General features: G+C 41.7%; 1 protein-coding gene across 1 annotated transcript; it reads right to left on the bottom strand.

Annotated features, from left to right (window-relative positions):
* Nucleotides 1–1,135: 1,135 nt before the first annotated feature.
* On the bottom strand, nt 1,136–27,903 carry zgc:113516 (ETNK_euk domain-containing protein). The gene is made up of 8 exons (XM_022683940.2): nt 27,661–27,903; nt 23,986–24,248; nt 22,028–22,171; nt 7,381–7,523; nt 6,040–6,123; nt 5,806–5,966; nt 3,868–3,941; nt 1,136–2,547 (listed from the first exon to the last, which is right to left on the bottom strand). Exons 1-8 carry the CDS (start codon nt 27,799–27,801, stop codon nt 2,478–2,480), a joined length of 1,080 nt encoding a protein of 359 aa, XP_022539661.1. The 5' UTR covers nt 27,802–27,903; the 3' UTR covers nt 1,136–2,477.

Raw genomic sequence — 27,903 nt, 5'->3', positions numbered from 1 at the left:
TGGTCTTTTTGATGCTGTTTGTTCACTAAAGTTTTCTAACAAACAACTGAGCCTTTCACAGAACAGCCGCGGCCGAGAAACGTTATGAAACCCCCCTTAGCCCAGCTAAGACTGCCCACCCCGACAGCGCTTGCCCCGATCTCCCCACAATCCCCCCACTCTTCCCTTCTGCTTGCTATGCAACACGTCACATTTGTCTTTAACTGACCAGGCGTACCAAACTTGGTGGATTATGGGAAAAAGAGATCAGATCTCTGTCTCTGTAATATTTAGTTTAATAGGTCAGCGTGAAACCCTAACCATTGTATATTTGTGCTTGGTGTTATATATTTAGTATAGTGATTTGACTTACTAAATTTGCTGCTTCTTTATTCCACATGGTGGTGCTAATCAAATAAATAGGCTAAACCTGCCGCAAAGAATATTGGTTGTTAAATTCTGTAAAATTTACACAATACATCCATAATTCCTGGTATTTTCTAAGTAGGAGTAGTTTATTCTCTTCAGTAACTCAGATGCTGGAAGTTTCGTAGAGAATCGTCGTGATATATCAAGTATCACACACAGAATCATGGTATATAATAATTGTACTACACTTAGTTTGATCAATCTCTATGTTGCACATAGACTCCATGTCTCTGTGTTATTTCTTTGTAATATATATATATTTGAGACACTAGGTGCTTTTTAGGCGCACACTTAAAATATGAGGTGTTTTTGGTTTATGATTCTGTTCAGAACCACATAAATATGCACTGTAATGTATAAAAAAAACCTGTATAATAAGTTTGGAAGAGTAAAAGGTATTTCAGAATTTATTCTAACCGGATGATCCACAGACATTACAGTCTTTCCCAAACCTAATTTAACCCACGGTTAAAACTAAGTTGTGCTCAAAAGTTTAACCTAAAAACAAACGTAAGCATACTTTTCACATTTTCTTTTCAATCATTTATTCTTGCAGATTTGCTTCTGCTCAGTCACATGCACCTTCAGGTCCTGCCCTAACATGCCTATAGGTTTAGGTTGCCTGTTTGCAGTTGCAAGCTATTAAATATGAAAGCAGAAATCACTTTGTCACACTGTGCGATTATAGCAAAATATTATAATTTCCTAATGAACACATAAACCATGCTACTGTTGTGTGTTTTTATTTTCTCAGGGTCTCATTTACTCATTACTTTAATGAGGTTTAAGAGGTGATGTCACTCAAGAATTCTGTCAGGGTTTTAACACTTTTTCAGTACTGTATTTGAACATGGATCTACATGAAATGTAACAATGAACAATCTGTAACATGCATCTCCACCAGTTTACTTTAAAATGCAAAAAGAAGCAGTACTCAACCAATGGCGGCATGCAGACATATAATGCTTGCCATGAAGGAAACCTGAAATTGTTTAGAGGATTGTTATTGTAAGTCGCTTTGGACAAAAGCGTCTGCCAAATGTAATGTAATGTAATGTAATGTGTGTAAAGTGCGTAAAGTTTAATGTGAGTAATGTAATCATTTTAATATATGCAAAGGAAAACAGTGCCATGTAAGGACTTAGAAAAAAAGATGCCCACCTAGGAGCTCCTAAGGTCGTCAGGTTAACCTAAATATAATGATAATAAGCATTTCTACACAAATAAATCTGTGCTGCTGATGTATATTTTTACATCATGTTCAAGTGCTTTGTTGTCAGAGCACATGCTTGGGGAAACTGCACTAGTTGTCTCAGTTTTCCACTGCAAATTTAAATTTGAGATAGTGTTTTGTGCAACTTCCCAGTCGCAAACCATAATTTTGACTAGTGCTGCGCCTAAAAAAATAATCTTCACTTTTTTTCACAAAAAATTTGATTTTGGATTATAATCTTATTTTTGGATTTTTTCCCCCCTACTAAAAAATCAAACTACAGATGACAAAAAAATAAAAATGATATTGGTTTGGTGTTCAGACACTTTGGGTTGAGTCAACTCACTGAGTGAATCAATAACTCAAAACATTGTTTTCAAGCCCATGTGTTCATATTACAAGGTGAAACTCACACACTGATGGACACTGGATTATACTTCATAATGCGGGTTTGTGACAGAAAATCGAGAAATATCGCCTCAAATGAGTCACAGAAGAAACTTTTTTTAAGGAGAAATTATTATTTTCCATAGGATTTATTTCTAGCTAAATATATGCTTTATCCCACCGGGTGTTTGTGTCGAAAGTGCTGGAACTTTTTTCGGTACGAGCTCAGCCCTCTGCGGAATGAAAATATGCGCATGTTACTCTGTGGGAGGTGCCAATAAGATGAATAAACATTTTATGACATTTTTACTGCTGGTGATATTAGAGGTTCATCACAATGTTAAAATGTATATATTAATTAGCAAAGCCAATTCAGACTAGAGGTAGTTTCTGCTCGAAGAATGAGGGAAATATTGCCTGGTTTCTGAGGTACAGCTACAGTTTAAGCACAGCTAAACCTAACCCAACATTAAGAAAGCTCCATTCCAAAGTACTCCTTCTTCTTCTCAAAGTAGTAACTGAACCGGGCATCTGCATACCTACAGAGGAGAGAAGAATCATCTGATAAAACTTTTCATGTGAAAAAGATAATAGAAATACTCCATAGGCCCTACCTTACACCCTGTGTTGCGAGGCTCAATGGTATCTTAAACCCCACCAACAGTCTATTTTCATGGCTTCGTCATTCAAATAGCAAGAGTAAATATTTCTTTTTTTTAACACAATGTACAGTGGCCCTGAGGTGCAAAACGAATTAACATGCCAGAAGAAAAAATACAAAAATTGAAACAAATTTACATACGAAAAATAATTACATTCAAGAAAACAAAATTACCAAAGAAAAAACTTTTACACTTTTACACTGGCAAAAAAACATTACATTACAACAAAAATTTAAACAGTCTTACAAACTGCGATTTCTGACAGAAAAGGAGGGTCTAACACAAGGGCTTGTTGCGGAACCTCCTTGTTAGTCAAGCTGCTTCACGATGAGAGAGTGGAGTTATGGACACTCAACTATGTTTTGTGGCACGCATTTTAGCAGCAGCAGTAAATGCAAAAACTGTCCTTGTACTGTAGCTACTCCCCCACGGGGCTCAGCAACTGCCCCAGGGGCAGTAGTTGACTGCCCTGTACTGTACTGTAGCTGAGCACTGCGAGGCAGTATCAACAGGACAGGTACAGTTTTTGCATTTACTGCTGCTGCTGAAATACATGCCACAAAACATAGCTTAGCGTCGCACACTCCACTCTTTCATCGTGAAGCAGCTTGACTGACAAGGAGGGTCCACAACAAGCACTTCCAGTGTGTTAGACCCTCCCTTTCCGTCAGAAATCGCAGTTTGTACAAGTGTTTCAGAACTGATAAAATTGTTTAGCGTCTTTGTTTTGCACTTCTGGGCCACCGTACAGATGCAACTCTGAATGAAATTAACATAGATGTCAACAGTGAGATGTTCATTGCTATCTATAATGCTAACGCATGTGCACTCCCACTTGTTACACACAGCAGTGCACATACCTATAGCGCATGCCTGTTGGTAGTTATGCAATCCTTTACACCAACAACAGAATGAACAAGCACGAACAAGCAGGTCAGTTACTTCTGCTGTGAAGTGTTGGACGCATCAAGGTAGCTGCGCCCCTAAAATAGCAAATTGCCAAAGTGCACCTGGCTCTTAAAAATAAAGGCCAAGCTGATTGGTTAATTGCACCTTACACCCAAAACACACCCATAATTAATTAAGAGAATTCTGACTGTGCGCTCTTTGCAGTGTTTAATAAAGTTAATTAAGTAGCTCAGCCACAAGGCTTAGCATAGTAAACCTTGTTAAACCTGGAATTCAAAGAAAACTCACCGTACAAAATCGAAGTCAATAGTGGAATAAGTGGCCTGCAGCAGAGACCAGGCACCCCAGCAGAAATGAGACGCCTGAACACAGACATGATTAATTAGAGTTTCAGCAATAAATCTAAGGGTTGCATGGTTGTTTGTGTGCTTTTCCAAGTGGTTCCTCTGGATCTGCTAAGAGGTTGCTATAGTATACCAAGTGAATGGTATCCTCTCTTTCCTTAATGTTAGTGAAACCAGCCTGCAATCATATTTCCCTGACTAGTACTGTATATATACTGTAACAATTAAGATACCACTTTCAAAATAATCAGTTTCTCTGATTTAACTCTCTGTAGGTATATGTTTGAGTAAAATGAAGATTGTTGTTTTAATCTATTTATACTACTGCCGACATTTCTCCCAAATTCCAAATAAAATATTGTAATTTAGAGCATTTATTTGCAGAAATGAGAAATGGTCAAATTAAAGAAAAAGATGCAGTGCTATTAAACATCAAATGATGCAAAGAAAACAGTTCATATTCCTCAAGAACAACAACAACAACAACAATACTAAAGTTTTATCTTTACAATCACAAAGAGTTCACAATCAATATTTGGTGGAATTACCCTGATTTCATGTATCCCAGCATGCTCTCCACCAGTCTTTCACAGTGATTTTGGGTGACCTGATTCCACTCCTGGCTCAAAATTTCAAGAAGTTCAGCTTTGTTTGATGGCTTGTGACCATCTTTCTTCCTCTTCTTTACATTTAATAGGTTTTCAATGGGGGTCAGGTTTGGAGAATGGGCTGGCCATCACACTGTCTTGATCTGGTGGTCCTTCATCCGCATCTTAATTGACTTAGCTGTGTGAAATTGAGCACTGTACTGCTGGACAAAAAAACAGTCCTCAGAGTTGGGGAACATTATCAGACCAGAGGGAAGCAGGTTTCTTCCAGGATAACCTTTTATGCAGCTTAAATCAGAGTCTTTTGCAAAGACCAAACTGCCCAATCCCAGCCTTGCTGAAGCATCCCCAGGTCATCACTGATCTTCCATCAAATTTCACAGTAGGTGCAAGACACAGTAGTCTTATACACCTCTGCAGGTCTCTATCTAAAAATTAGATGACCAGGTGTTGAGCAAAACTGAAAATTGAACTGTCCTCTATAGTTCAATTCTTATGATCTTTTGCAAACTTTAGCCTGGCTCTTCCTTGCTTCTTAGAAGAAGGTCCTTTTTCTAGCTGGAGTTCTGCCTCTAAGAGATGAACTGTTCTTTCCATGCACTTCACCCCAGCTGCCATTTGCCATTCTTTTTATAGGTCACTTGATGTCATCCTGCGGTTGCTGACTGACATTAAAATAAGATGACGGTCAATCTTCAGACCTGAATCCCGTTGAAAAACGTCTGAATGTAATCATGTAAGATGTAAGTTGGATGAAAGACTTGTGGAGAGCATGCCAAGATGCATGAAATCTGTGATTAAAAATCAGGGTAATTCCACCAAATATTGATTTCTGAACTCTAAAAAACTGGCATTGTTGTTTCTAAATAAATATGAACTTGTTTTCTTTGCATTATTTAAGGTGTAAAAGCACTGTACCTTTTTTATTATTTTGACCACTTCTCATTTTGTGCAAATAAATGCACTAAATGAAAATATTTGTATTTATAACTTGGGAGAAATTTTGTGAGTGGTTTAAACCACAATGTTCATTTTACTCAAATGTATACCTATAAATAGTAAAATCAGAAACTGTAAAATCATTTTAAAGTGGTCACTTACATACATACCTCCCATGACAGCCAGATTATACTGATATCAGTTATTTAGTTTGTGAGATGAGAAGCAGCAGACAAAGTGACAACTAAACCCATGTTCCACTTATTACTTTTTCCAAATGTGAACAGAGTTGTAAATTGTTCTAGAGTTAAGTCAGTCAGCAGGAAAAGCCTCACCAGGGAGAATTTACAGACTTTAATGTAGAGCTCCTGCACTTCTCTCTCGGTCACTGCAGCATCCACCCCACTGCAGCTCCGCAGACTCTGCAGGTACTCGGTCAACCAGTCCCACTGCAGCTCCTGGCTGGGGTACAGACTGTAGTCCACATTATTCACCCCTAAAAACAGATTTCTGTTTATTTAATTGCCCACACTAACTGAAGGAAACATGATTGGAGCATGAAAGGTTACCTGCATACTCATTAAAGTGGTTTCCAATGTCAAAAGCTTGGTAATTAAAGTCAGCATATTCATAATCGATGAACTTTACCACACCTGGAAGCAGAAATAATAATATCATAGTGATGTAAACCAGTCAGTCAGAACATTTAATACATTTCCTTTTAAAGTGAACAATATTGGTCATAGAAGGATGCCCCTCCTTATATATTAGCCTTGATATTACATGTTATAGTACTTGAGTGAGTCTTGGTTTCCTCCTTGGTTTCCTCCTCCAGCTCTGATGTAGTTTTTCCTTGCTCCTGTACCTCACTAGGGGTTCCGTGTTGTGGGCAATGTTTTATCTAATTATCTGTCCTGATATCACATTTCTATTAAACTTCTTTGTGACATCAATTGTAAAAAACAAAACAAAAAAACAAACAAAAAACACAATCTAAATAAATTTTTTGATCTGGTTTGGTCAGTTCTTGTTGTTGGTGTGTTGGAAGCAGAATGAAATTGTGATATCAGAATCAAATATATCTTGAAAATATTAGGCAAACATGCAGTGGACAGTAGCTATGAAAAGTGCCTCCAAGAAAGGATCATTGGCACCTAAGGTTTAAAGGTGAACTCATCTAAAACTGACTTTGGATGTAGTAAAATATGATAAAAAGTATTAACCTTTGTTGAATAACAAACCTTCACTCTCCTATAGCTATGTGATATTATTGTAGGTGTATTAATAATAAATAAATGCACTGGGCGCCGGCTGCTACACCAGGAGGCAGTCTATGCGGAGTCTATATATATATATATATATATATATATATATATATATATATATATATATATATATATATATATATATATATGTCTGTCATTATTAGTACTGTGATGGCGGCGCTCGGAGCTGAAAGCCAGCGTTACGGGATGTAAACAGTGATTTTTCATAAGCTGGGCAAAATATGCCCCAAATCATATGTGCTGGGCAAAAAGCGCAAAATTACTGTATCTCAGAAAGCTGAAGGAGAGTGGAGGTGTGTTATTCAAAGAAGGTAAGTACTTTTTATCATGTTTTACTACACCCAAAATCAATTTTACACCGGAGTTCTCCTTTAATTTGCAGCACATAAATGATCTGATGCTAATGACAGATAGCACAGACAACCGTCAGAGGTTTTGTGGAGCCTGTGCCTTGACAGGTTAGATTTGTTAAATTATTACTGGATTATTCATCGTTTTTAAAGAGGTAAAATTACAGCTTCAGTGCACCACTCCACTGAGGTGTGATATGCAGATTAGCTAAAACCAAATGATAAATCTTCTGTTGACCAATTGAATGCTGTAAATGTAAAATCGCTACGTCACCTTCAGCTGAGTTGTAGATGATGTTTTTAGTCAAGAGGTCATTATGGCACAGTACAACTGGACAGTCTACAGCTGTAAGGTGTCTCCTCAGGTCCTCAATCTCCTTTAACAGGGTGTCCAGGCTAGGAAGCTTTGCACTGGGTCTGGAAAATTTCAGGAGGGTCAATATCACTGGTGTGAAAATCAGACTTCAGTTAATTTATGGTTTGATAGTGCAGTTACACCAATGCGAACAACAGGTGGAGCCACCACATGGGAGGTTTTGCACTTATCTAAACAGGCATAATCAGCTGTTTTGAGTTGCACCCATTGAGGACTCTCTGGAGCAAATCAACATAAACCTATTGGCACCATGCTGATTACAACTACAGGACTATAGTAGGGTATAAGGCCCCTATGATTTCCGTGATAAGGAAAACAATAAATTGAGGGATAAAATTGGATTTCAGATACACGCAGGGAAATATACACAATTAGAACATGTGGATAAGCTAGCTACTGTAGCCTGGTGTTGATGTTTTAAAATTTAATTACAGACATCATACACATATCATATCAAACAGCAGAACTTACTTTATCTAACCAGCACAGTCACATCATTCTGATATCAAACGTCAGCTATTAATTTATCTCAGAACACAGTTAGCACCCAAGCTAACACTCTCCAATCCTCACTGCTGAGTTCAGCTGTTAGCTAGCATTGAGCCGTCAGCAGAATTCAGGTGTTCTGAGGTCAATAACTAAAGACTGGAGCAAACTACAGTTTGTAGCCAGGTGGTGAATTGAGAATACACCTTTAAAATGTGTGTCTGTAACTTTAAGAAACGCAATCAGAAGTGTTGTCAACCTGAGAGAGGAAAGGGAGGAGCTAAGAGCATGGTAGAGAAGGAGGCTCAAGCTGCAGTGAATGGTGGTGCTCCATTTTAGAATTCATCCAGAGCCATCCTAATGAAATAAGAGGTAAAAATCAGGAAATACTGAACAATATAAGGTTTAGTTGGCCTATAACAGTAGTAGATGCCTATATTGCCTTTCTAAACATGTATTTTGGATGAATCACAACCAGATGCGGGCAGATGGCATTGTTTCTTTGGGGTAGTGTGCTCCTCGTGTTCAAGCCTTGTATTTTTCTGGGTTACAGAAGCTGTTTGTCCAAGTTCTCTTGATGAAATGCTCAAGTCTTGTTGAGTAAAGCTGAGTAAATCGAGGTGAGCTTAAAAACAAATATAAAAAGAGCTCTGTTAATGGTATTAAGGTGGTATTAATGTTATTTATCTATTTTCTGTAATTAGTGCCACTACCAAATACTGTACTGTGTTCTAAGCTAGGGTTTTACAGTGTATTCATTTTTATTTTTATTGTTTTGAGTACAATTTAATCAGAATAAAATACCCGAAAAAAAAATATTTTGTCATTTGGTGTGCGTCCTTTCCCCGGTGACATATATATATATATATATATATATATATATATATATATATACATATATATACATATATATGTATGTATAATTTGATTTATCATAATTGATCAAGTTTTAAAACAAACTGAAATATATAAAACACAATATTGTTCAAAAACAAGTAATTTCAAACTTCTAAGATCTGTATTGTAAGTATTTTCCGATCCATGCATATATTTGATTAAATTTTCCTATTTATGCAAATAATTCATATTTATTTAATTTATTATATATTATTGTTAAACACATACATTACAATGATAACTTTCATGTTTTTTTTAAATGTCAGTCAAATTTATTTATTTATATTTGCATTTTCTAAAATAAGATGTTTTTAAAAAAATTAAAACCTTCATTTATTATGTTAAAATAAAATGTAAACTGTGTGTGTGTGCTGTCTGAAGCAGTATAGAGGACATGGGTGGAAAGCTGTTTCTGAATATTGTTTTCCACTGGCGAACTATGGCATCACACGGCCCGTCCAATCACAGTAAACGAGCTAAGCTAAGTCTGAACTCTAGCCTGATACAGAGCAGGTTTAACTTATACCTGGAACAGAGCAGGATTCTCTTCTGCTGTAGTGACTGAACAGGGCTTAAGGTAACTTTAGGTTACGACCGTAACCCCGGTTCTCTGATAGCATGAGTGAGGTATCTCACTATGGGATACGCCCCTCTCGCGTATTCCTCAGAAGCACTCTAACATTACGCCAGCCCTACTGGCTGGCCAGGTCTGACGTCCGCGGGGGGAGGCACCCCCTATAAAAGCAGGTGCCCGAGCGGCAGAACGTCATTCAAAGTTAGCTATCTCTTCTCGCTCATTGCAAGAAGGGTGGTCCGGTGAGATACCTCACTCATGCTATCAGAGAACCGGGGTTACGGTCGTAACCTAAAGTTCTCTTTCAAGCATTCATTCGGTATCTCACTATGGGATATGCTTACTCCCGTATTGCCGGACAAGCCAACCTAGACGCTGCTTGACCTGACATCAGACTGGCGCGTCTTGAGCCAGCGCTGAGCTAGTGCTCAAAACAGCATGAGCCAAACGTGATGAAGTAACGTCAAGCCTGTAGAACCTCATAAAGGTTGTAGGTGATGACCAACAAGCGGCCGCACATAGCTCTTGTAAGGACACCCCTTTAAAAAGAGCCCATGATGTGGCAATACCCCTCGTAGAATGCGCACACAGACCATCGGGGGGGTTCAACCCTTTTGCTGAATAGGCCAAGCCTATAGCTTTTACAATCCAGTGTGAGAGACGCTGTTTTGTAATGGGCTTGCCCTTATGAGACCCGGACCAGGAAATAAATAGTTGATCTGATTTCCTGAATGACATGGTCCTGGTCAGATACGCTCTCAAAGCGCGCACAGGACATAGCATATGTAACCGCTGCTGTTCCGGAGACGAAAACGGCGGTGGGTGAAAAGCAGTGAGCTCCAACGGAAGACACGAATAAGACGTGTCCATAACCTTAGGAATGTACGCTGGGTTAGGTCGCAGAGAAACGTTAGAGTCACCTGGACCAAATTGCATACACGAAGAATGCACTGAAAAGGCGTGTAAGTCGCCAACTCGTTTGGCAGACACGAGCGCCATAAGCAGTGCTGTTTTAAGTGAAAGCATCTTCGAATCCACCTCCAGTAAAGGTTCGAATGGAGGTCCGGATAAAGCCTCTAGTACCAGAGGCAAATCCCACTTAGGAGATAAAGGTTTTGATACAGGGCGCAAGCGACGCACCCCGCGCATAAATCGACAAATGAGGGGGTGTTGCCCCAACGTTTTGCCATTAAGTCCTACGTGACACGCAGAAATAGCAGCTAGATACACTTTGATAGTGGAAAAAGCTCTACCATTTTCAAGAAGTGTTTGTAAAAATAACAAAACACTCCTTACAGAGCATTGGTATGGCACTTCATCTGTGTCAGTACACCAATCCTCAAACACACGCCACTTAGCATGATACAAAGTGCGTGTGGACGGTGCCCTAGCACTTTGGATGGTAGCTACTACATTCTGAGGCAGCCCACATGACGTCAAATTTAACCCTTCACGGGCCAAGCCCAGAGAGCTAGGCGCTCTGGGTGAGGGTGAAAGATTTCTCCCCGCGCCTGCGAGAGCAGATCCCTGCGCAGTGGGAGGGGCCATGGTTGAGCGTAAAGCATCTGCGTTATCTCCGCTAACCAAGTCTTTTGTGGCCAATTCGGTGCTATCAGAATAACTGATAGACCCGCCTCTCTCACTCTGATTAGAGTAGGGGATATCAGAGCTAGTGGAGGGAAAGCGTAAAGGAGGGCACGCGGCCACTCGTGTGCCAGCGCGTCCACTCCCAGCGGAGCATCCCTGTCCTTCAGTGAGAAAAACTGGTGGCACTGTGCGTTCTCCCTGGATGCGAACAGATCCACTGCTGGGAGACCGTACCGCTTCCAGACCATATTCACCACGTCTGGGTGAAGTTTCCACTCCCCATAGCGAGGGTGGCCCCTGGAGAGTAGGTCCGCCCCTCGATTTGACACTCCCGGCACATGCGTTGCTCTGAGTGAGAGGAGGTTGGCATTGCTCCAGATAATCAGTCTGTGTGCTAGCCTGTGAAGTTGTAGGGAGCGTAAGCCCCCCTGCTTGTTGATGTAAGCCACCACAGTCGTGTTGTCCGTACGGACCAACACATGAGAGTTTTCCACATACGGAAGAAAATGACGTAGAGCCAGGCATACTGCCCTGAGCTCCAGAACATTTACATGAGCCAAGCGTAAGCTCGGACTCCACTGTCCATTTACCGACCTCCCTTCGTGGGTGGCACCCCATCCCCATAGAGACGCATCGGTAGTGATTACTTTTCTGGCACTGATCGTGCCTAACGGTGCGCCCTGTGACAGGAAGCGCGGATGCTTCCACAGTCGCAGTGTCCGCGCACCCTGAGCTGACACAATAATTTTCCTGCGTGCGTACATTCGCGGGTCCAGACCGAGTTTCGCCACCCAGCGCTGAAACCCCCTCATATGTAGCCTCCCTAGGGGAATAGCAGCCAATGCTGACGCCATCAGACCCAAAAGTCTGTAGCACATCCTCAGCTCCACATAATTTCCCCTTCGAAACTGGGCGAGGCATGCCTGAAATGCCTCTACTCTGTCTGGGGAAAGCCGAGCTCTCATCGCCACTGAGTCTAGGGACAGTCCGATGAAAGTTACTGACTGGCTGGGGTTCAGCACACTTTTGGCCAAGTTGATTTGAAACCCCAGCCATGAGAGGTGTCTCATTAAGTATTCGGTGTGTGTCACGGCTTCTTCCTTTGACTTTGCAGCCAAAAGCCAGTCGTCCAAATACGTTGCCAGACGAATTCCATTCGCCCTGAGCGGCCCTATCGCTGCTTCTGTGCATTTGACAAAAACGCGCGGGCTCAGAGAGAGGCCGAACGGGAGTACCATATACTCGTATGTCCTCCCCTGAAAGGCGAATCTGAGAAACTTTCTGTGGGGAGGGTAAATGGGAATGTGAAAGTATGCATCTTTTAGATCGATGGTGGTGAACCAATCGTCTGGGCGTACAAACTTTAGCAGTGCTGAGTGAGTCAGCATCCGGAATTTGTACTGTCTGAGGTGTTTGTTTAACGCTCTCAGGTCCAGTATAGGTCTCATGCCCCCTCCCTTTTTGGGAACTATAAAATACCTCGAGTAGAAGCCGCTCCGGCTCTGCGTTGGAGGTACTACTTGAATCGCTCCTTTCTCTAAAAGAGAGGCTATCTCTGCTTCTAGAAAACTGGCAGCATTTCCCCTCGCCTGTGACCATATTATGTCTGAGAATCGAGGGGGGGTGTGTGAAAATTGGAGCCTGTACCCTTTCTCCACAGTTCTGAGCACCCATTGCGACGCGATACACGCGCGCCAGCGCGCTATTCGCTGTGTTACAGCTGGCTGCAGCGCCACCAGTGGAGCACTGCTGCCCTCTAGTGGAGGGCAGCACTGCCTCGCTCTGGCAGCTGCGCATGCGCGCGTGGCCGGCTCTGGTACAGAGCTTATGTGGCCCTGCGCCGCTAAGTGCACAGTGTTCCTTATGTTTTTCAACAATAGGGCATTTTTGTTTTGAAGTGCCCTCGGCCCGTGGCCTGGTTGCACAATGGGGTACAATTTTATTTTTGTTGAACACAGTGTGTTTTTGACAGTGGACAGGGGTTTTCTGAACTGAACAAAGTCCCACACTTCTGAACTGTGAGCCGCAACTGCAGGCTCTAGGGACTGGTCCCCCAGTGGGAGAGGGGCGTGTGTCTGGCAAACACGCTTTCCCTCCCCCGGCAGCGAGTTAGGTTGCCTGCGAGGCCCTCTTGCCCAGGCGGGCGCGAGGCGGCGCTTGTCGGCTTCCGTGCTGGTCCACTGGTGCAGCTGGCTTGTTACCCCATGCTCCTCCACTCTCAGCTTTGGGTTTTGCTGGTGGTCTGGGCTGTGGTGGGGTGGGTCGCTTTGGAATCCTGTAGCCAAGCGGGGCACGCGCTACCGCTTGTGCAAAGGATGGGCGGGGCGCTGAGGCAGGAGGTGGGTGCACTTTCCTGGGCAGACAGGTTTGCAGAGCCTCACCCTCCCGCTTCTTTTCCTCACAGCGGCGTTGCATAGCAGCCATAGCGGGGCCGAACAAGCCCTTTGGATCCACAGCAACATCCAGAAGCTGGACTTTTTCGCGGTGTGAGAGGCTAGACAAGTTGAGCCAGCGCGCTCTCTCCTGCGTGACCATGATACTCATCGCCCTTCCTGAAGCCTGGACAGCACAGCGATGTAGGCGAAGGCATAAGTCGGTCACCACACACATCTCGTCCCAGAGCTTGTGCTCCGTGGTTCCGGCCATCTCCTCCTGAAGCTCAGCCTGATACGCCATCAGCATAGACGATGCGTTCAGAGCTCGCACACCGAGGGCAACGGATCTGTATGCCTTGTCGGTCATGGAGGACTGGAATCCGTCCGCCTTTGACGGGAAGCTAGGCGCGGATGTGGTCATGAAGGCTTTCTGGCCAGGATGGAGGTGGTGAGCGACCAGCGGCTCCACCTGCGGCAGATTGGACAGTCCATTCACCTCCATTTCTGCGCAGTCCAGCGTAGCACCGCCCAGGACCGGGTTTTTCGATGAGAAAGGTTTCGGCCAGGTGCGGGTCATTTCTTCCAGGCACTCGGGGAATAGCGGAAGAACCTGTCTCTCCATACTTTTCACCCTGGGTAAGCGCTTGCCTTCATACCGAGAACCGGCCTTCTCGGGCAGAGCGCTGGGCCATGGAATGCCCAGTTTTCCTGCGGCGCGCTTGCATACGTCGTGCAGGCTCGCACCAGCAGCTGGGGAACCACCGACCTCGCCTTCCGCGCCTGAGCTACACTCGCGAGGGGCTTGAGGCATTGCTGCCTCCGTCGGTGGAAGGAACGGATCGTCATCGTCCTCGTAGGGGAGGATGTTGTCCGAACCGTCCAGTGAATCCAGCTCCGCGTCGAGGAGTTCATCCCGCTCCTCGCGCATGCAGCCGAGCTCGTCGAGCAACGGAGATACTTCATCCATGTGCTCGGCCCAGTTTGCACTGGTACTGGCTGCAGACACCTGAGGTTGACCCTCGGGAGCTGGAGGCGCCGCCATCATGGGGTCTCGATCGGTCAAACTAGCATGGCGTGCTAGTCGACGACGGAGACTTTTCATGGGCAGGCGGGCGCAGTGGATGCAAGAACCCGTGGGGGCTAGTGCGTCCTGGGCGTGTTGCAGCCCGAGGCACTCATTGCAGCAGGGGTGAGTATCTCTTGCAGAAATATTGTTCCCACATGAGCATAGCCGCCCCAGCTTCTCATCTCTCTCTGAGGGAGAAAGAGAAGCCATTGCTAGTTAGCTTTGCAGCTAAAGTAACTCTTAGCTTTCCGGCTAAGTGTAGTTGGCTAAGGCTAATGTTTGGTGACAAGCTAGCCGATAGCACAGGATATAGGGTTCAGCGTACTCTAGTTTGGTGACTAGCGAGTTGCACTGAGTGTTGACCACTGTTTGGAGACAGACTGGTTAGATAGTTGTTTGGAGACAAGCCTATCTTAATTGTGTCGAATGTCGCCGTAGTTAGGAATTAGCGCCCGGCGAGCGAGTGGTTAGCTCTGCTCTGTGGACAGTAGCGTAATTCCTTGGCAGCGTCGACTTGAGTCGCTTCTGAGCGAGAAGAGATGTTTGAATGACGTTCTGCCGCTCGGGCACCTGCTTTTATAGGGGGTGCCTCCCCCCGCGGACGTCAGACCTGGCCAGCCAGTAGGGCTGGCGTAATGTTAGAGTGCTTCTGAGGAATACGCGAGAGGGGCGTATCCCATAGTGAGATACCGAATGAATGCTTGAAAGAGAACTTATTTTGTGGATCTAAATTTGAACAAAATGAGCTGGCTTGTACAAAAAAAAATCACAGCTTATTGAGTAAGCTCGCTTTGTTGAATACTGTCCAGCACTGTCCATCTGTTATCAAACATCACCCAGCTCAGAAAACTGCAAAGCCAATTAGCTTATAAGCTAATCCGCCACTTTAACCTAATAATAAAGATGTGTACTAAAATCATTGAAGAATTTCCATTTTTAATTTATTTGGGCGTAAACTTTTGATCAAAATATGGTCAAATATCCAATATTCTGTTAATATTTTAAATGTCTCATTCCAAACCCAGCTGGCACACACCTCCAACATTGAAATGTGGTTAAAATATGACTAAAGTAATTCTTATGTTGTTTCAACGTTAAACAACGTTAAATCAACATTTAATGTTCAATGGTTGTGCTAACGTTGACATTTTAACGTTGAATGTTCAAATTCAGCTTACACACAACCGACCTTTAACGTTGAAATGTGGTTGAAATATGACTAAAGTCATGTATGTTGTTGTTTCAACAGTGAAACAACGTTGAATCAACATTTATTGTTCAATGGTTGTGCTAACGTTGAAATGTTAACGTTGGATCAACATACCGTATTTTTCGGGCTATAAGGCGCACTTAAAATACTTATTTTTTCCCAAAAATCGTCATTGCGCCTTATAATGCAGTGCGCCTTGTGTATGGATTTTGCTTGTGTTCTGTTGTGCAGAATTCCTCACCCACGCCAGAAAAAGATCCCCCTCTTGGGCTAGCGCGCGGTTACCTTTGACTGCCGTACTGCCTCTCGGCTGTGGTTCAGGGTAGCTAGTTTCCACTGTAGCTCCGTGGCCAGAACAAGGTGCCGGTAAACTTTCCTTTCCACCCGTTCTGGGGTAATAGCACAAACTGTTTCTTTTTAGCGCCCACTTCTAAGTAAAGTTAACCTCTTAACACGCGCTGGCCCACCGGCGGGCCAGAAATATTTAATATTTCATAACTGGCTGTGTTTCTGAATAGTTATGAACAGTTACAGGTTCAGTATAGACATCCAATATACCATTTTAAAGCTTAGAATCTCTGCTTTTGAGCTATTTAGCCTATTTAGCAGAATATCCTTTCAGAAAATAAACATTTAGGGCGAAATATGCCTTGGTTATGATTTTAATAATTCATAACTCTCATATTTGCGTTTATCGTTCGTCCATATTTCATCGAATGCGGTCATGTCATACACCATTCGAACCGTCTGGCTCTCCGGATTCCAGAACTGTGCTTTTACTGTAGGATGTATGTTTCATGAATTAGAGCTGCGTCAGAGCGCATGTTTCCAGTAATAAAAGGCTCTCCTTTTGTCCTGGGGTAACCTCCGGTCACTGCCGCCACCCCCCGAACACACACCCGCGCTCAGCCACAGGTCCTACCTTCAAAACGCGTCCAGACTAAAGAGAATCCATCAATCCAGTCTCCTGTAATCCACAGTTATATCCAAACAGCGCTGGAAATCACTTCATCCAGAAATGAAACTTATCCAATCTTTATCTCTGTTTTAAAACCGTTTTATTCACCGAATTCGGCACAACACGCTATTATAGTCAGAAGCCTCGCGGAGTAATGCGGTACTTGCTGTGCTTCAACATAATATTATGGTCTGTCGGAGCGTTGCGGCTACCGTTGTCAGGAGCGTCGCAGAGTAATACGTACTTGCTGTACTTCAACATAATATTATGGTCTGTCGGAGCGTTGCGGCTACCGTTGTCAGGAGCGTCGCGGAGTAATACGTACTTGCTGTGCTTCAACATAATATTATGGTCTGTCGGAGCGTTGCGGCTACCGTTGTCAGGAGCCTCGCGGAGTAATACGTACTTGCTGTGCTTCAACATAATATTATGGTCTGTCGGAGCGTTGCGGCTACCGTTGTCAGGAGCGTTGCGGAGTAATACGTACTTGCTGTGCTTCAACATAATATTATGGTCTGTCGGAGCGTTGCGGCTACCGTTGTCAGGAGCGTCGCGGAGTAATACGTACTTGCTGTGCTTGTTGATTTATTGCTCAGAGATGTTGTTATTTTTCACAGATATTGTGAAGGATTTATTGCTCAGAGTTATTGTTACTGATATAAATAAAGTTTCATTTAGTGCGCCTTATAATCCAGTGCGCCTTGTGTATGGACTAACACTAAAAATAGACCGTTCACTCATCGTGCGCCTTATAATGCGGTGCGCCTTATAGTCCGAAAAATACGGTAATGTTCTCAACCTTCTGCCTTTTGAATCAGCATTTTAAATTTGATCACCATATAATTTCTAAAAACTGTTGGATGGAGGAATGAAACAGTGTTTTACTTCTATTTGCAGTAACTGCTTTTTAATTTAACATCATGTTCATGTTCTATTAGTTTTACGGTTTTAGTGTTTTTGAGATCAGATGTTGAATCAGATTGGTAGTCATTTTCATTAAAATAAACAGTTCCACATTGCATTATATGTTTTTTTGAACTGGTTTTAATAACACACAGTCATCCTGCATTAGTAAAATGTTTGTTTCCTTTATTCATGTCTGGAATTGACTGTATTTGTCTATATTGTTGGTAAATAAGCTCTGTGAAGGACTGCGTGCGCTCTAACTACGTGGCAGGTGTCTTGCAGCGGGGGAGCCAACGCCACGGCCACTAGAGTATTAATTTCAGCAGGTTATAAAGGTAGATAACTGATTATCATCACTGCACCCCTGAAACAGATCAAGAGAGAAAAATGCTCCTTTCCTTCGAGCTTCTTGTCTTAGTGCGCATAAAAACCTTTCGCTCCAATTACAGAAATCGATCTCTCGAATTAAAGAAATCGTAAACACGAATTGCAAATCGTTCACTCGAATTAAAGAAAAGGTGAGCATGAACTGCTATATGGTTTACTCAATTTAATTATTTTTTTATCCACTGCCCCTCCCAGGCTCCTAGAATTACCCGTCTTTGGAGAAACAAAGGTTTTGGCTCTTTCTCATTAATATTAATACATGCAAATATATCGCCTCTGATTGGCTAAGAGCAGTAAAGCAGAGAACGCCTACCAGCCTCCCCCCACAGTCAAATTTACAACTGAAAGGACAAAATGTTTTTAGAGATACAGCTTTAGTTAAAGATATAGCACTGAGTGAAGTTAACAGCGCTCTCTCCCCGTGGCCAAGAAACGTTATGAACCCCCCCCTGAGCTCAGACTGTCCCTGCCCGTGGCCGAGAAACGTTATGAACCCCCAGAGCCGAGCTCAGACTGCCCGCCCCGGCAGCGCTCTCACCCGAGAAACATTATGAACACAGGAGCTTAGCCTCGGCTCCAATTCCATCCAATGGTGTTAGCTTAGCCGTGACTACCATTACATTTTATGGCAATAGCTTAGCATAGGTTCCAATTACATTTAATAGAGTTAGCTTAGCCTCGGCTACCTTTGAATTGCATGGCGTTACCTAAGCATAGTTACCCTTTACATTTAATGGCGTTAGCTTAGCTTAGGTTCCCGTTACATTCAATGGCTTTAGCTTAACCTCGGCTCCCCTTACATTCAATAGAGTTAGCTTAGTCTTGACTCCATTCACATTTAAAGGTGTTAGCTTAGCATAGGTTCCCATTACATTTAATACAATTAGCTGAACATACCATTTAGTAACAAAGCCATCGGGTGTAAAAGTTGTTTTTTTACTTACAGTCTGTGAGATGGTGGTCGATCGCCGTGACGGTACAGATCCAGGTTTTAATATGGAGCAAAACCACTACTATAGGCAAATTATAGCTATGAATGTAATTACTTTTTAAAACATATTTGACAAGTCTATAATCTCCTAAAAATAGCCTCTGAGTGTCTTCTATAATAGGTTTGTAATATTTAGGTGAATAAAGGTGCAGCTATAATAAATTGGTTTAGTGTTATAAGAGATGAAGTATTTATAACATCAGCTTCTCAGATAAAATTTGGTTTAAAATACTTTGATGATTAATGTTAATAAATCCATGTAGAATTTTGTATCACCTGACAGCATTATTAAAAATCTGAAATGTGACTAAAAAAATTCAAGATTTAAAGAGTTTATTGTCATGTGCACAATAAAAAACAAGTTTCCTTGTACAATGAAATTCTTTCTTTGCTCCTCGACAAGCATGCCGCATAAAGATAAAAGTAGAAAATATGCAATAAAGCAAGAAATAAACTAACTAAATATAAATATTAAATTGATGTTAAATTTACATCCAGGATGGAAATCTGTACATGAAAACAGTAATGTGTTATGGATATTATTTACAAGTAAGTACATGATTATATACAGCAGTGAAATATAAAAAATGCAAAATATTTAGTAGTGCAATTGTAACATTTTTGCAGTAAAGTGAACATACGCCTCTGGGAAATGTCCTTAAAATGTAAATGTGTAGAGAGTAAAGTGCAAAGTTATTTCTGAGGTAGGTTCAAGAATCTGGTAGCAGTGGGGAGAAAGGAGTTCTTTAGCCTGGTGGTCTTGTATCTCAATTGTATCTATTTCTCCGGCCTAAAAGCAGAAGAGTGAACAGTCCATGCTGGGGGTGGGTAGAGTCTTTGAGGATGAAGGCACCTCTCCTGAGGACTCTCTGGTGATGGATGTTCTGCAGAGAGGGCAGTGGAGTTCTGATGATCTTCTCCGCAGTCTTTACCACTCTCTGCAGGCGTGTACGGTCCGTCACAGTAGTGTTACCATACCACACCGTGATACAGCTGGTCAAGAGGCTTTTAAAGACAGAGCTGTAGAAGTATCAGAGTATCTTTGGAGACATTCCGAACTTCCTCAGCCTCCTCAGGAAGTACAGCTGCTCTTGAGCCTTTTTGACCAGCTGCGTGGTCTTCAATGTCCATGTGAAGTCCTCACTGATGTGGATGCCCTAGTATTTAAAGCTGTTCCCTCTCCACTTCAAGCTCCAGGATGAACAGTGGCTGATGAGATCTCCTCTCTTTCCTCATGTCCACTATCAGCTCCTTTGTCTGGGCGAGGTTGTTGTCCTCCCACCATGACACCAGTCTTGTCACCTCCCCCCTGTAAGCCGCTTCATTCCCGCCACTGATACGTCCTATCACTGTGGTGTCGTCTGCAAACTTTAGGATGATTTTGGCCTTATGGAAAAAGACACAGTCGTGGGTGAACAGGGTGTAGAGGATAGGGCTGAGGACACATCCCTGTGGGGTGCCAGTGTAGGTGATGATTCTGGCTGAAGTCCTATCTCCTGGAGTGAGTGCTACTGGCCTGTAATCATTCAGGCAGGTTGGGGACTCTTCTTGGGGAGGGGGACAATAGTTGTGGTCTTGTAGCTAGTGGGAACTATACTCTGGCTGAGGGAAAGATTAAAAATGGAGCTGAGAACATCAGCGAGTTCTTCGGCAAAGTGGGTGTAAAAGGTGTTGAGGTCATCTGGTAGGGTGTCTGTGGAGCTCAAGGTGTTGGCAGTGGTCCTGTAGTCTGTGATGTGCTGCAGGCCTTGCCACATCTGCCTGGAGTCAGCAGTGGAGTAGAAGCCATCCAGGTTCTCCCTGTACGGCCTCTTAGCTGCTCTGATGGCTTTTCACAGTCTGTACTTAGTTCTTCTGATTGGGGCATCTCTTTACTTGTATGGTGGGCATGATGTTATCCACACAAGTGCTGATATAGCCGGACACATGCTCAGCATAGTCCTCTATGCAGACAGAGTATCCATTACAGTCTGTAAGTTGCACTGGTTAAAATCCCCAGCAGTGATGAAGATGGCATCAGTGTGAGCCGTTTTCAGCATGCTGATGACATCATGAAGTTTGCCAAACGCTGCCGTAGAGTTAGCCCGCGGGGGGATGTAAACAGCAGCTAAAAACACAGCTGTAAATTCCCGTGGTAGAGGTAAAAGGGATGGCATATTAGCAGTATGAACTCCACATCTGGTGAACAGTGCTTATAAGCGGTCTGTATGTCTCCACACCATGCATTGTTTACAAACACCCACACACCTCCCCCTTCAGCCTTAAGGGTAGAAACATACTTGCTGTTTGCCAATGCATTTGCATAGACAACTGGCTGCGTTGTGAATGTGACAGATAACATACTAGCCTATGTGCAACGTGTATAACTGGAGGCTTCCACTAGAGGGCAGAACATGTAAACATGTCAAATGGCTTCCGTATTTGAACAATGCAAACATGCTACAACGGTTACACTGCCCCTTTTTGAAGTTTTGAAGGATGACCTATGCTCCAAACAGACGCAAAATAGGTCTCAGTGAAAATAAGAGTGCAGCACTCTCTTAATTCCTGCTGTGATGTATCCCTTGCTCTCAGCTCGTCCAGGTTTTCTTTTCCAGAGACCGCGCAATAGCTAGCAGGAGGCTGGGCAGCGGTGGTCAGCTAGCGGGAGCCTTTAGCTTAGCATGTAGCCCTCCCATCCTGCCTCACCTGCGCCTCCGCTTCCAAATCGATCTCCTGGTGTCAGCGCACTCGCTTGGGGTCGGTGTCGCTGGGTCTTCTTGGCAGCGGCGGTGGTAGCTGTGGTAGCGAACAATGGGTTGCAGCTCCATTGAAATAAAGTAAATCCAAAATTACTGTGTGATGTGATGTCCAACAGAGTGTGTCTGTCATATACTAGCAGTGCACGGCATTTGTGTACTTCAAAGAGAGCGCAAAAAGCCAAAAAAAAAAGAAGATAAAAATGGCAAACTAGAGCAGAGCGAGCAAACATGTCTGCCTCGGGGGTGCCATGATGCCAAGAAAAGGATAAAAGTTGAGGTATGGAGCAGTGGAAATATGTTCATAGGGGTCTATAAGATTACTAATGTTAATGGTAATTTTTGTTTTACTGAAGCTTTTGTTTCTTACCTTTGCCATGGTGAAGTCTCATGCCCAGCACAACTATTGAGCAACTGCATGTAATTAGTCAATTTTGACCACAGAACCGGCTGTGGGGATGAGCTGCTCTGTGGTTTTATGGAGTGAAGCTTGCCCATCTCTGCTGCAATCAACCTGAAAATTAACAGCACATTTCGTTCAGCTTCAAGCTCAGAACTAATTATTCTACATTTATCCTACAGATACTTTCCTACTGATCTCTGTTTAAACATTGCAGATTTTTAACTAGCTGTTTGTTTACATAAGACATGTCATACAAAACACTCACTGATCATTAACAGAAGTATTCCTTATACAGAATAAAGTTCAGTGCTGTTTCAGCTACAGTTACACTGGCTGCACCATAACTGCATACTACACACTAATACTATAAAAAGGGGGTGTCGAACCTGGGCAGGTGTGGCTGCAGGTTTTCATTCTAAACAACAAGCAGCACTTCTGATTCCAGTCTGATCAGAACTGATTACGTGTGCTTTTGCTTGATTGGAATGAAAACCTGCTGCCACACCAATCCAATATGAACAGGTTTAACACCTACCATGTCCACATTATGCTGACACCCACTTTCAAGAATTTGCTTCCTCCACATTTTTGTTAGAAAATCTGATCAGTTCATAATGGCTGGTTTCTGGTTGAATCGTATTTAAAGTAAACAAAGTCAAAAGTAGCTTCTGCTGTGAACACTGATCCTAAAGTAGCTAGCTATGGAAATTCAGCAGTTCAGCAGGCTATTAAACACTGTTTACAGCTATTTGGGAGAATAAATTGTATTAATACCCCTTGAACTTTTTCAAATTTTGTCCCCTTACAACCACAAACTTGTATTGTATTTTATTGAGATTTTAAGTGATAGACAAACAAAGTATTGCAGCAGTGTAAAGTGGAACAAAAATGATGCATGGTTTTCATTTTTTTTTATCAAATAAAAATCTGAAAAGTGTTCAGCCCCCCTATATCAATACTTAGTTTGTCTTTTCCCACTTTTGCACATCTAGAGATTTTTGCCCATTCTTCTTTATAAAGCAGTTCAAGCTCAGCCAGGTTAGAGGGAGAGTGTCCGTGAACAGCTATTTTAATGTCTTGCCACAGAAGCCCAAAGTGATTTAAGACTGGGCCATTTTAACACATGAATATTGTTTGATCTAAATCATTCCACTGTAGATCTGGCTGTGTGTTTAGGGTCATTGTTTTGCTGGAAGGTGAATCTACTTTCCAGTCTCAAGTCTTTTGTTCAGACGGAAGGAACAGTTTTAACACAGCGAGCGATTCTGAATGCTCATCTCATGATCTCTGAATTACAAGATAAAATAACACTTACTGAGCTTCATTCTGGAGGAGACAAAAAGGTTCCTCACTCAGTCAAACACTGTGCTATTTCTACATTAAACTACTTACCAACACAGACTGCTGACAGTCCTCACCAATAATAATCTAAACAAATACTGAAAGAACTAATGTTGAGTTTAGCATTTTTTAATTATTGTTTTCATTTTCATTTAATTTTAAACTGAACCGGAGTGAACGCTGTGCTGAATGGTGGGGTCAATGTGGTTTAGTTTCACTCTGGTTTATTAATTTGCTAGTTAAAATAACATGTAATGAGCAGAGCTTTTTTAGCTGCAGTTGAACCATTTAAATCCTGATGGGGTATAAACTCTGGTAAGTGTGTTTAACTGAATTATTGGTGTACTTAGAAACAGGCAGTAGTCTCAGCCATTGACTACAATGCGACTGTAAGTGTGAAAAAGTTCTATTGGGGCACAATCAGCAACTTCTCTTTCTTCAACTAACCTCAGGCCTTATAATGCTGTGAATGTGCAAACGCCTTAAGTTACAGAGAATACTTAACAATATTTATTACACTTTAACTTTTACTTTAATGACCAGATGTTTTATGAACCTGTGTGTATATCTCTTTGTAAACACACCTGTAGACAGCAGGCTGTGTGAGCAAAGGGTCATCCAGCACTGTTCCCTTCAGGAACTCGTAGCAGATTCCATTCTGAAAGCTGCAGTAGAGCCGAGGACCACAGCCGTGAGCGTGCAGCAGCCGGAACATCTCCATCTCCCTCTTCCGGTCCACAAACAGCTCTGTCATTTTGCCGTAGACCCGCACCAGCACTACACCTGCCTCTCCCACCGAGCCTACGTAACACCCCAGCAGCTGATTGGTGATGCCCTCTGTGAATACCTGTTAATCAACAATAACCACTGCTGTAACCAAGATACAGTCTGAACCTGCATGTGCTAAAATAATGGTTACATATGTATTTGTGCAAAAAGAACCCCATGTAGTGGCAAATTCTGTAGGAGAATGGATGTAGGTAACGAATCTGGCAGCTTATGTTCAGTGTTGGACAGTATAAGTAAAAGTAATTATGGTTGTGCATTGCAAAGCATTACTTGTAAATAGGTTTCAAGATTCTTAGCAATACCGACCGCACTTATCTGTTTCTCATTTTAATTTCCTTGTTTAACCCATTCAGTTCCATGTATTTTTACATATGCTCAAGTCATAGAGTTTTTGTGTCTCGACATAGCAACCAACATAGATACCACAGCAACACCTTGGCAACCACCTGGGATACCATAGCAAACCACATTGCAACCACTTAGCAACACCATACCATGACCTGGGAAAATTTAGCAATTAGCGTGAGCACCCATCCTATGTTTCTTTCAGGAAACACACTTTTCTAGTTTATTACTATATTTTTAGTTTCATTCTGGTCCATATTTAATATCAAATATTATGTTATTATATTACTTTTTTCCACTACATTATGCAAAATATAAATAATGGAAATTAATCATGTGATGTAATTAATAGTGGATCTTTAATTGATTTACACGCCAATCTAAAACCGATTCTTTTATTTACATTTAAATACCCATTATTAAAAGCTTAGTCTTAAAAAAATATATATATATATATATATATATATATATATATATATATATATATATATATATATATATATATATATCGTGATTAATCTGATAAGTTTTTACAGTACTAAAATCGTTAATTGCTTATAGAGATGCTAAAGGGCTGCTAAATGTATTTATAACTGTATCAGGAAATAACATGATAAATTAACATTATAAACCAATTATATGGTTTCATTTTAACCCTCTCATGCATGAATTATAATAAACTCAGTCAGGATTTTTTTTCTAAGTGTTTTTATACATGCTTAGGGATGTAAAACAAGGTTTGAAAAAAATATATATTCTATCTTTATTCGATAAAGAAATATTTATCTGTCCACTCAAGTGTACTTCATGCATTTTTTGTTGTAAAAAAAACACAAATGTAATTCAGTTATACAGTTGTAATATGGTATTCTGTTGGAATAGTGGAACTGAGGAGGATATTGTGACACAAGAAAATGTCTCTGAACCGTAGAACCTTACAGAATCTTGATTGTGACTGGTATTATCATACTGTATTCTTGTCAAGTCTCTGAACTGTTAAGTGAGCATATTCTCTTATAGTATTTTATAGCATGTATCATATTTCCTGTCAAATCATGCTTGTTGCTAATTTCTGAGACTATTTTCTATGATGGTTGCCAAAGCATACAGGGCACAAAGCTACAAGACACTGCATGCAGATGTACTTGGTTCTTCGTGTGCTGGCATTTTATACTTTCTTGAGCTGGGGCCAGTGGTTTCCAGGGGCATACTGGATATTGGGGTGCCCTTAGTTTCAACAGCCTCATCTCCTTCATCTCCGTTCCTCAGCCTCAACTCCCTCAGTAACATTTCCAGACTCACCTTCACTATCACTGCTTGACCCTACTTCTCTGCTTGCAACTGTCTGTACTGGCAGACATTCCTCAATTAAAGAAGTTGATTTACAGCCAAAACATTAAACAATATGAATTATTTTAATTATTTTAACACTGGAAGTAATTGACATTGCATTAAAGTTGAAAAATAGCTAATGATGCATGATGTACAATTAAGTGGACAGATGATTAATCTACAATTCCCTCAAATATAACATCAAAATTTCGAAAATCTTTACATAATATGTCACCTTAGATGTTACTTGATGTAATTATATATTTTTTTACCTGCAGTGATATAATTTTATAAAAGGTAGAAACAAAAATAGCCAAGGTGTTTGGTGGTTTTCCCTGTCTGCCGGCCATCTTGATTTCATTGACTTCTTTTTCCCATTACAATGACCAACCAATGGGATTTTTTGTATAGGATGATGCAATAGCTTCCACTACAGTGGACTATATGCAGCAGTGCCCAAAATTGCAAGCATATTTAAAGAAAAAACTATTTTAAACAGCTGTACACTGTAGTGACCTCTATGCATGAAAGGGTTAAAATCTATTTAGTCATATTAGAATGTTATTACCACCTCCTTGTTACTACAATCACTGTTCATTGTATCAGCTCCACTGGCCATATAGCAGCCCTTAGATCTATAAGAAGCACTGTAGTTCTATTATTACAGGTTTCTCTGCATACTTTATAGTCTCTTGTTTCACCCTGTTCCTCAGTGCTCAGGTCCCCACAGAACCACCACTGAGCAGCTATAATGGGTGGTGGGTCATTCTGAGTGGATAAGTGGATCACACGCAGCAGTGCTGCTGGAGTTTTTAAACACTGTAGTTACTTACTGTCCACACACAGGGCGCTGGTTGGTTCTGGTTGGTGGACTATTCTCAGTCTAGCATCAACACTGAGATGTTTAAAACTCCAGCAGCACTGCTGCACCTGAACCACTTGTACCAGCACAACACTAACTGCAGTGCTGAGAATAATCCACCACCCACATAATACCTAATGAGCCTGTGGGCTCCTGACTTTTGTAGAACAGGGTGAAAGAAAGATAAAAGTAATAGTAACAGTATTCAGAGAGTAAAGTATTCATCACTAAATTCTTACTCCTAGAAATTGCTCAAAATATTTTTAAACACAAGTTATAAATACAAGCTGCTCTTTACACAATATATCAAAATTTCATCAGGAACCGGCCAAAATAAATGTTTCATAATAGACCATCAATGAGTTAACAGGCTTATTTCCTTCTTCTGTAAAATTATTGATTTTAAGATTATAGTTGAATTTTATAATTTTTTCTTAAATCTCTTCTTATAATTGTACACAGGAAATTTGGCAGTGTTAAATCAACACTGCCAACTCAGAGTGTAAAGTTTAACACTAACAGTGTTAATTTAACACTTACAGTGTTGATTTAACACTGACAAATTTCCTGTGTATCTTATTTACTGATTGTAGCTTGTATTTGTAAAGCAATGTAAAGCAGTTTTTGCACAACAAATTAGCCAGTGTGTATCTGTTACTTTATGTTTGTTATGTATTCATTGGTGTTCATGTATATATTAGTGTTTTTTATTAATCAGTGTCTGTTTTACATTTCTTCATGTCCGCACACGGCTTAGTTCATGATCCCATCAGTAAGCATGTACAGCACTGTAAGAAATGCCGCAGAAGGTTACAGAACCTTTAGAGGACCTTTACGGAGCTTTTCATGTCCTACATCAGTCTGCTGTCCTGACTAGAGTGTAAAAAAAATCTCTGAAATGAAGACTAAACATTAATTGAGCTACACTTGCCTTCATCTGAATGTCTTCTGCCTTCCACTGAGGCCTCAGTGTTCTGAACAGCTCAGTGATCCCAGAGCCAGGATTGTTCTCATCCAGACAGATGTCTATGTGGAGCAGTTTATCACTCTGGCTGTTCGGGTGAGCGTCCATTCTTTCTCCTGACGGAGTTCAGAGCTAAACCGACCCAGTTCAGATCACTGCACTGCAGGAACAGACTACAGCTCAGCATCAGCTGTACCTATGCCATGTCTC

Source organism: Astyanax mexicanus, chromosome 10 (genome assembly GCF_023375975.1).
Source record: "Astyanax mexicanus isolate ESR-SI-001 chromosome 10, AstMex3_surface, whole genome shotgun sequence".
In the NCBI taxonomy this organism is placed as follows: Eukaryota; Metazoa; Chordata; class Actinopteri; order Characiformes; family Acestrorhamphidae; genus Astyanax; species Astyanax mexicanus.
The sequence above is the reverse complement of the archived record's forward strand: the minus strand, read 5'-3'. Positions and strand labels throughout refer to the sequence as shown.